Below are 10,321 nucleotides of genomic sequence, written 5' to 3'. Positions count from 1 at the left end.
TAGATGCAAGACTTTGGACATGTCATCAGGAAAGACCAAACGCTAGAAAAGGACATCATGTTTGGTAAAATAAAGAGTCAACGATTATGAGGCAAACCCTCAAAGAGATGGATTGACACAAGAGCCACAATAATGGACTCAAACATATTAATGATCATGAAGATGGCACAGGACTGAGCAACATTCCGTTCTATTATACATAAGGTCACCATGAGTCAGCTCCGACTCAGTGACAACTAACAACAACAGCAATCTCTATCCCTCCCTCTTAATACAGCTAAAAATACTGGACATTATATTAAAAAAAGAAGATTGAAAGGTGGAGAGAAGAATGTGAACCAGCTAGAGACCCTAGGACTAGCAAGACAACACAGTGGTAAGTTCCTTGGGTTTTCTTCTCGCCTCTTATATATCCTGGACTGGATGCCAAAGAAGGTTGCTACCCAGAAATGTCAGTGGGCATAAACAAATAAAAACTAGAAGTGTTTTCTCTCTGTATTGTCAAAGTACTGGAAAAGGGCAGCCTAGTGAAAGAGAATCCATTTAACAATAAACGCCCTATTACTGCAAAACATCAGAGAAAAGTCATTACCTCCCTTCCCCTGCTTCAGTAATGGCCGAGTGGAGAGGCTAGACTTCACCCTCACCTGGTGCTAACCAGATGTTCCATCCCTCCCAAGTAGGGTGATGCCAGAGGAGGCTAAATGGGAAGCCTGGACTTTCATCACTACCCAGTGGTAAGAAGGTGGCCCTCCCTACCACTCCCTCCCCCATGCCCAGCAGTGATGAGGCACCCCTCCCCCACCCCATAGTGTCAGGGGAGGCCAACTATGGGGTTAGATTTCCTTCCACCCTCACTCAGCAGTAGGTTATAGGGCATTCCTCACCCTCGCTGCCAGGGCGATGGTGGTGGAGGCTGAGTAAGGAGACTTCTACCCACACACAATGGTAAAGAGTCAATGCTCTCCCTTCCCCCACCAGGACAGTTTTATCAGAAGCCTGCTAAAATAGAAGATTTAAATAAGATCCAGAGTATCCTAATACAATACACAAAATGTCCAGGCTACAATTAAAAATCACATGTTACACCAAGAACCAGGAATATCTCAACTTGATTGAGAAAGGACAATCAAAAGACAGCAACACCAAGATAACACAGATGTTAGAATTATCTGACAAGAATTTTAAATCAGCCATCATAAAAAATGATTCAACAGCAATTATGAACATGCTTGAAGCAAATGAAAACACAGTGTCAAAAATAATCAGAATTCACGGAGATTTGAACATAAAGTTTATTCTGAACAGTTATTCCATATGCGTATATGGAGACCATTTTGATTCTAGAAAAATGGCTCGAAGAAGCTAGATACAATGGTGTTTGGAGCCCTGCTGGTGCAGTGGTTAAGAGCTACGGCTGCTAACCAAAAGATCAGTAGTTCAAACCTACCAGCCACTCCTTGGAAGCCCTATGGGGCAGTTCTCTGTCTTACAGGGTTGCTATGAGTCGGAATCGACTAGACAGCAGCAGGTTTGGATTTTTTGGTTTTTCCCCTCTTTTCTGAGATCAACTAATAGCAGGTTACCTCTGGCCTGGCTGCTAGTAATTTGGCCCTCCACCCACCTGCAGCCATGAGACTTCTTTGAAATTTAAATTAGGAGGTAATGATTTTCTAGCAGGATAAAACAAATTTACATTGCTGGAGAGCAGTTTCTGACAGCCTTTTTTCAATTTGGTCCAGGCTTTTTATGGTTAATATTTGGTTTCGTGGATAAGAAAAGCCTTAAAATCAAAGTAAGATGTCTGTTATTAATTTTTCTATTCAACAATAGAAAGTTCCAGCAAAGAAAGAGAAGCTATAAAGAAGAACTAAATGAAACTGAGAAATACAGTAACTGAAATAAATTTACTAGATGGACTAAATAGAAGAATGGAGATGACAGGAAAGAATCAGTGAACATGAAGACAGAACAATAAAAATTATCCAGTCTGAATAACAGGGAGAAAAAGACTTTAAAAAAATAAACAGAGACCTGTGGAACAATTTAAAAAAAAAAAAAAAGGAGTATTTGTGTCATTGGAGTCTAGGAGAGGAGGGAGAGTCATGAGGCTGAAAAAGTATTCAGAGAAATAATGGCTGAAATATTCCTAAATTTGGTGAAAGGCCAGCTTTTTTTTTTAATGAACTTAGGATGGAATGGACTAGAAAACAGTGGAGTACCTAACACTTGGCCAAGGTTATTCTTATTTCATGAAAATTTATGCATGTGTGTATATTTGCGCATGCTCAACCCTTGGTTGAAGGTAGGCCAGAATAAATAGTGCCCCCAGGAGTAGCCTTCAACTAATGCTGGACAGAGGTTGGTAGACCAGTATCCCAGCTTTTGTATAGTTGTAGCTTGCTCATTAATGTACTCTGTACTGGCTTTCATCCCTTCTGTTTCACTTCCGCACTCTCCTTCACGTGTTTCTTGGGATAACTTCTCAGGCTATATGGACTCATCCTAACCTGAGACACTGTGTCTTTATGGGCAAGATTGCACATTGATACTTATAATCATAGGGAGGTGATACTTCTGATAATAGATGACACCGAGAGTCTAAAGCTAGCCCCAAGGGAATAAAGCAGTAACCAGTTGTTGTGGAGTCATTTGTAACTTATGGCAACCTTATTATATGTCAGAGTAGAACTGTGCTCCATAGGGTTTTCAGTGGCTGATTTTTTAGAAGTAAATCGCCTGGCCTTTCTTCCAAACTGTGTCTGGGTAGGCTCAAACCGCCAACCTTTCATTTAGCAGCTGTCTTAGTTTCTTAGTGCTGCTATAACAAAAATGCCAGAAGTGGGTGGCTGTAATGAACAGAAATTTATTTTCTCACAGATTGGAGACTAGATGTCCAAATTCAGGGCACTGGCTCTAGGGGAAGGCTCTCTCTGTTGTCTCTGGGGGAAGATCTCTTTCAGTTACTGTAAACCTGACATTCCTTGACTCCTTGGAAATCCAAGAGGCATGTATCTTCCCCTCCGTTTGTGCTTGATTGCTCTGTGTCTAATCTGCTCTTTTTATATCTCAAAAGTGAGTAGGTTTACACCCCAACAAGGCTAACATTAATCCAAAAAACACAAAATAATAAATGTTGGTTGTGGAGAGTCTGGAACACTTATACACTGTTGGTGGGAATGTAGAATGGTACAGCCACTTTAGAAATTGATTTGGCGCTTCCTTAACAAGCTAGAAAGAGAAGTACCATACAGTCCAGCAATCCCATCCCTTGGAATATATCCTAGAGAAATAAGAGCCATCACACGAATAAGTATATGCACACCCATGTTCATTGCAGCACTGTTCACAATAGCAAAAAGATGGAAACAAGCTAGGTGCCCATCAGTGGATGAGTGGATAAACAAATTATGGTATATCCACACAATGGAATATTACACAACGTTAAAGAACAACGATGAAGCCGCGAAACATAACGTGGAGGAATCTGGAGGGCATTATGCTGAGTGAATTTACTTAGTCACAGAAGGACGAATATTGTATAAGACCACTATCATAAGAACTCAAGAAAAAGTTTAAACCCGGAAGAAAACTTTCTTTGATGGTTATGAGTATGGGGAGGGAGAGAGAGGGGTATTCACTAACTAGATAGTAGATAAGAATTATCTTAGGTGAAGGGAAGGACAACACGCAATACAGGGGACTAAACCAAAAGCTAAGAAGTTTCCTGAATACAACCAAACACTTCGAGGGACAGACTAGCAGGGCCGAGGGTCTGGGGACCATGCTTTCAGGGGACATCAAGGTCAATTGGCATAACAAAGTTTATTAAGAAAATGTTCTGCATCCCATTTTGGTGAGTGGCATCTGGGGTCTTAAAAGCCAGCGAGCAGCCATCTAAGATGCATCAATTGGTCCCAACCTACCTGGAGCAAAGGAGAATGAAGAACACCAAAGACATAAGGGAAGTATTAGCCCAAGAAGACAGTAAGGGCCACATAAACCAGAGACTGCATCAGCCTGAGACCAGAAGAACTAGATGATGCCCGGCTACCACCAATGACCGCCCTGACAAGGAATACAACAGAGTCCCTGATGGAGCAGGAGAAAGGTGGGGTGCAGGACTCAAATTCTAGTAAAAAAATGAGACTTAATGGTCTGACTGAGACTGGAGGGACCCCAGAAGACCTGATCCCCAGACTCTCTGTTAGCCCAGAACTGAAACCGTTCCCGAAGCCAACTCTTCAGACATAGATTAGACTGGACTATAAGATATAAGATGATACTTGTGAAGAGTGTGCTTCTTAGTTCAAGTAGATACATAAAACTAAATGGGCAGCTCCTGTCCAGAGGCGAGATGAGAAGGCAAAAAGGGACAGGAGCTGGTTGAATGGACATGGGAAATCAGGGGTGAAAAGGATGAGTGTGCTGTCACATTATAGGGAAAGGAACTAGGGTCACATAATAATGTGTGTACAAATTTTTGTATGAGAAACTAACATGAACTGTAAACTTTCACTTAAAGCACAATTTTTTAAAAAAATGAGTAGGTTTAAGACACCCTATACTGATACGTCTCATTACATAACAAAGGAAACCTTATTCCCAAACAGGATTACTTCCACAGGTATAGGGGTTAAGATTCCAACATCTATTTTGGGGAGACACAATTCAGTCCCTAACAGCAACTACAGTACACTTACAGGTCATCCCAGATTTCTGAATAGCCAGGAGGCCATTAGAAAAAGGGGACCAATCATTAATAGTGATTCCTCCAGGAATAGTACATCCTTCCAACCAGAGCCTGAACACACTAGATGCTCGCAGAACGTTAGCACAAGGAAAGTAGCTTTTATTACTTTCAAAAGAAGCAGACAGCACACAAGAACAAATGTGGATCCATTTTTGAGTGCCCCCTGTGACTAAGGAAGGCTCTCTGGGTGGAGATGACAGCTCTTCCATGCATACCCCACTTTGTACCATACACAAGGGACTTAAAGGGGACCTAGCTTTTGTTGGTCCCCCCGGGCCAGGTAGGCTTAGATAAGTGAGCTGAAAACTTCTGCTATGCGTGCTTCCCCATAGCACCATAGCTGAAGGACACTGAGGTCCCTCATCCAGCTATTTTTATACCCCGAAGAATACATGATGGACTACATGCCACCCCCCATTGTGGGGGCGGGGGCGGGGGGTAAGACACCTCGTGCCAACCCATAAAGGTATCTCTTTAACTCTGCTAACAAACATCAGGCCTCAGAGGGTGGGGGGCAGTGGTTTGTTTGGAGGCCTCATTATGCGCCCTGCCTTCCTGAGGCCTATAGCCAAGGTGATAAGTTGGAAACTCCCAATTCATTAATTGCTCGAGAATTCTAAGGGCTGTTTTCAGAAACCAGAGACAAAAGGCCAAAGCTGGTTTTTTCTTCCACAGCAGCCAAGCTGTTTACACTTCCCAGGGACTCTGAGGGGATAAAGGCAGCATATAAATCCCTCCCCGGTGCAGTGCCAGGGAGGTGTTACCTGTGCTGCACCTGCCTTGGTTGAGGGTGAGATTCTTAAACTGTCTGAACAGTCCTGTGTCCCAGAGCAGTGTGAGGCCCTTCATGATAGTGCAAAAAAGGGAGCAGGTGCCTACAACCCAGCCAGGCCTCTAGGTGTGTGTTTGTGGGAGGGTGTTCTAATCCCTTTGCTTTTTTGCTTCAAGATATCAGACATGTCGTGGTGACACCTAGTAACCAAAATGAAAAAGTCACCGGATGGGCTAAGTAGAAGAAAGTACTGAAATCCTAACTTTCATTTAGGTTCACTTGTCCATACACAGTTCTCTTGCTAGAACACTGAGGGCACAATTTCTACCTGTCCTTTTATGGGAATCTAAAAGCCAACAGTCATGATTTCTAAAGAAGAGCTTTAAACAGGAGCAGATGTTACCTAATCTTTCCCCCTGTGCAGATGTGTTGCTTATTTTTCAGAAGGGGCACACAGGGTGTTGGGGTGCCACCGGGGAACAGTGCTCACAGGCTTTCACTCCCGTTTGTTCCCATAGTAAAGAAAAGTCGTTACCTGGCAGAGCCATGAGGGTCAGGCCCCTAAAGAGGGCTTTCCTGGGGCCTCTCATCACAGATACCTCTGTTGATCAGCTTTTGCTGCAGGAGTGCTGCATAAGAAACAAACACAATTTCGGTGGCATACAGTAACAAGCCTTTAGCTCAGGTGTCTGTGTTGACTGATCATGGTTGGAATTACTGGATGGCGCTGCTGATGTTGGCTGGCTTGCTCACACATCGGGTCAGCTGAGCTAGGCTAGGTGTGGTTGGAGGAGCTCTGCTCCACAGGATTTCACTCCTGGGACCAATGAGTTAGCCTGAACATGTTCCTCTCACGGCACTGTCTTCAGTATAAAGAGGGCAAGGCCAGTTGCACAAGCACGTTTGAAGCCTTTGGCTATGTTTTGTCTGCTAACATCTCATTGGCCAAACGAAGTTACACTGCTAAGCCAGAAGTCAAGGTGTGAGGGTGTGTACTCCACCCGTGGACATGATGAGGGGAGGGACTGAATACTGTTTAAACAAAGGTCTGATCTGCCGTACTTACCAACGTGTAAAACACCAGTGTTGTATCAGGTATACAGAGCCTAGCACATTGTTGTTAGCTGCCATCAAGTTGGCCCCCAATCATGGCAACCCCACGCACAACAGAATGAAACAGTACCCGGTCCTGTACCATCCCCGTGATTGGTTGAGGATCAGAACGTTGTGATTGATTTTCAGTGGTTGATTTTTGGAAGTAGATTGCCAGGCCTTTCGTCCTAGGCCATCTTAGTCTGGGAGCTCCACTGGAACCTGTTCAGCATCATAGCAACACGTAGGCCTCCACTGACAGATGGGTGGTGGGTGCGCGTGAGGTGCATTGGCCAGAAATTGAACCCAGCCTTCCCGCGTGGAAGGCAAGAATTCTGCCACTGAACCATCACTGGCACATAGTAGGAGCTTGTAAAGACTCCAGACAGACTATACCAACACTTCTTCTTTTTCTTTTTCTTTTCTTCTTCTTCAGGCCTTGGCTGGTCCTCAGGTTTTCCATGGGGATGCGTGAAGCCCACCAGGCCTGTGGCACCCCCCAGTAGCCGTCGTCTCACCAGGGCCCCACTGTGGCGTTAGGATGCACCTCTCGGCGGTGCTCAATGCCCTCCTGGTGTCGGTGCTGGCGGCAGTCCTGTGGAAGCATGTGCGGCTGCGCGAGCATGCGTCCACTCTGGAGGAGGAGCTGGCCCTCAGCCGACAGGCCCCCGAGCCAGCCCCAGCGCTGAGGATTGACTACCCGAAGGCACTGCAGATCCTGATGGAGGGCGGCACACACATGGTGTGCACGGGTCGCACGCACACCGACCGCATCTGCCGCTTCAAGTGGCTCTGCTATTCCAATGAGGCCGAGGAGTTCATCTTCTTCCATGGCAACACCTCTGTTATGCTGCCCAACCTGGGCTCACGGCGCTTCCAGCCTGCCCTGCTCGACCTGTCCACTGTGGAAGACCACAATACCCAGTATTTCAATTTTGTGGAGCTGCCTGCCGCCACCCTGCGCTTCATGCCCAAGCCGGTGTTCGTGCCTGACGTGGCCCTCATCGCCAACCGCTTCAACCCTGACAACCTCATGCACGTCTTCCACGACGACCTGCTGCCTCTCTTCTACACCCTGCAGCAGTTCCCCGGCCTGGCCCACGAGGCCCGGCTCTTCTTCATGGAGGGCTGGGGCGAGGGGGCACACTTTGACCTCTACAAGCTTCTCAGCCCCAAGCAGCCGCTCCTGCGGGCACAGCTAAAGACGCTCGGCAGGCTGCTGTGCTTCTCTCATGCTTTTGTGGGCCTCTCCAAGATCACTACCTGGTACCAGTACGGCTTTGTCCAGCCCCAGGGCCCAAAGGCCAACATCCTCATCTCAGGCAATGAGATCCGGCAGTTTGCACGATTCATGAGAGACAAGCTGAATGTGAGCAATACAGGGGCCCCCCTAGGAGAGGAGTACATTCTGGTCTTCAGCCGTACCCAGAACAGACTCATCCTGAATGAGGCAGAGCTACTGCTGGCGCTGGCCCAGGAGTTCCAGATGAAGACAGTGACAGTGTCCCTGGAGGACCATGCCTTTGCAGATGTTGTACGGCTGGTCAGCAGTGCCTCCATGCTGGTCAGCATGCATGGGGCCCAGCTGGTCACCGCCCTCTTCCTGCCCCGGGGGGCGACCGTGGTTGAGCTCTTTCCATATGCAGTCAATCCCGACCACTACACCCCCTATAAGACTCTGGCCATGCTACCCGGTATGGACCTCCAGTACGTAGCCTGGCAGAACACGGTGCCAGAGAACACAGTCACACACCCTGAGCGGCCCTGGGACCAGGGGGGCATCGCCCACCTGGACCGGGCCGAGCAGGCTCGTATCCTACAAAGCCGTGAGGTCCCACGGCATCTCTGTTGCCGAAACCCCGAGTGGCTCTTCAGAATCTACCAGGACACCAAGGTGGACGTCCTGTCCCTCATCCAAACCATTCGGCGTGTGGTGAAGGGCCGGCCTGGGCCACGGAAGCAGAAGTGGACAGTTGGCCTATACCCGGGCAAGGTGCGGGAGGCGCGATGCCAAGCATCAGTGCAGGGCGCCTCTGAGGCCCGCCTTACCGTCTCCTGGCAGATCCCATGGAACCTCAAGTACCTGAAGGTGAGGGAAGTAAAGTATGAGGTGTGGCTCCAGGAGCAGGGAGAGAACACCTACGTGCCTTACATCCTGGCCCTGCAGAACCACACTTTCACTGACAACATCAAGCCCTTCACTACCTACCTGGTGTGGGTCCGCTGCATCTTCAACAAGAACCTCCTGGGACCCTTTGCAGATGTGCTGGTTTGCAGCACGTAGTGAGCGGGCCGTGGCCAGGCCTTGGAAGGGTGGCTCCTCCAGCTCAGTGCTCCTGGGCCCACTAGCCCCACTATGGTGGCTTCTGAGAATTATTTATTTATTTATTGAGACGGCCTGACCCAGGCCTGTGCCTCAGTGTCTTCTTTTGCATCTGGGGTGTGGTGTTCACGGCACTCCTCTTTACACTGGTGAGATGGGACCCTCTGCCATCTTTCTACCCCCCTAAGCATCAATACACCCGCATAAGTTCCTTAGTGGGGAGAGAGAAGAAGGAGAGGAAGAAGCCCAGGGAGCCTCTTTGGCTAAGTGATCATGCTTTTTCCTACTGAGTCCTTCTGGTTGGTATCCAGGTTTCTGGAAACTGAGTAATTAATCATGTGGTATCTCGAGTGGGTGGTTCATCAGCTTCCATCATTATGAAATTCACCTGTAGCCTAGTGGAGGGTGCATTTGGAACATTCATTAAATGGTTATAAACATCTTGGTCAAGTCTTCTTTGGAGGATGGGAAGTCGGCCTGGTAGTCAGTACCCAAACTGAAAAAAAACCAAACCAGTTGCTGTCGAGTCGATTCTGACTCATGGCGACCTCATGTTTCAGAGTAGAACTGAGCTCCATAGGGTTTTCAATGGCTATTACCTTTCGGAAGCGGATCACCAGAATGTTGTTCTAAGGCATCTCTGGGTGGGTTCGAACTGCCCACCTGTCGGTTAGCAGCCAAGCACTTTACCATTTCCACCACCCAAGGATTCCTAGCCAATACCCAAATACCCTTTAATTCTGGTTGACAACCAAGGAGTTGTGACATCAGGTAAGCGTCAAGGACCGTGAAGCAAGGCAGGCTGTTTGGGTTTCATCTTGACAGGCTGGATTAATACCACGTTTCCATCTAAGTGGGAGAGAAGCCTAGAAGTGGAAGTAGGTGGGCGAGGTCTCTGGTGAGGGAGAGCAGTGTCCACCAGGGGCTCTTATGCTCAACTAGACATTCAGACTCGCAAGACCTGATAGGCCACACTTGGCGTCAGATTCACTTAGAAGGATGTAGGACAGGATGCACAGCCTGCCAGCAGGGCAGTGTCAAGCAGTTTTCTTCCACAGGGGGAGTCCTCACATCAGCCCGGGGCCTGTTCTCTTACCCTCTTCCCCCAGATGACTGCTTAAGTGTGCGGTGATGAGATCCACATCAGTAGTTGTGGGAGCTACTTTGGCTTAGAAACCCCGTACCCCACTGAAGACAGTATCTCCTATAACAACCTACAATCAGAGTTCCCAGGGCCGCTCAAGGGACATGCCCTTTTGAGAGTCATAGCGCTCAGGGAAGCCTAAAGCTACGACTTTCTACTGTATCATTCATTGCCCTTCCAGTCCAGACGTAGTTTATCAGTTAGGGTCATTTTTACCATCAACAGGTTGCCTGATAC

At 47.5% G+C, this 10,321-nt stretch overlaps 1 protein-coding gene across 1 annotated transcript; it reads left to right on the top strand.

Moving 5' to 3' along the window:
- Positions 1-7,001: 7,001 nt before the first annotated feature.
- Positions 7,002-9,380, top strand: POMGNT2 (protein O-linked mannose N-acetylglucosaminyltransferase 2 (beta 1,4-)). Its single transcript, XM_004368438.3, has one exon. The coding sequence runs from the start codon at positions 7,159-7,161 to the stop codon at positions 8,899-8,901; it is 1,743 nt and encodes a 580-aa protein (XP_004368495.1). The 5' UTR covers positions 7,002-7,158; the 3' UTR covers positions 8,902-9,380.
- The last annotated feature ends 941 nt before the right edge of the window (positions 9,381-10,321 follow it).

The sequence above is a fragment of the Trichechus manatus genome, unplaced genomic scaffold, assembly GCF_000243295.1.
Source record: "Trichechus manatus latirostris isolate Lorelei unplaced genomic scaffold, TriManLat1.0 scaffold00001, whole genome shotgun sequence".
Classification (NCBI taxonomy): Eukaryota; Metazoa; Chordata; class Mammalia; order Sirenia; family Trichechidae; genus Trichechus; species Trichechus manatus.
The sequence above is the reverse complement of the archived record's forward strand: the minus strand, read 5'-3'. Positions and strand labels throughout refer to the sequence as shown.

Excerpts from the sequence above, each read along its gene's own strand:
- POMGNT2 (XM_004368438.3), top strand. The coding sequence starts at position 7,159 with ATGCACCTCTCGGCGGTGCTCAATGCCCTCCTGGTGTCGGTGCTGGCG.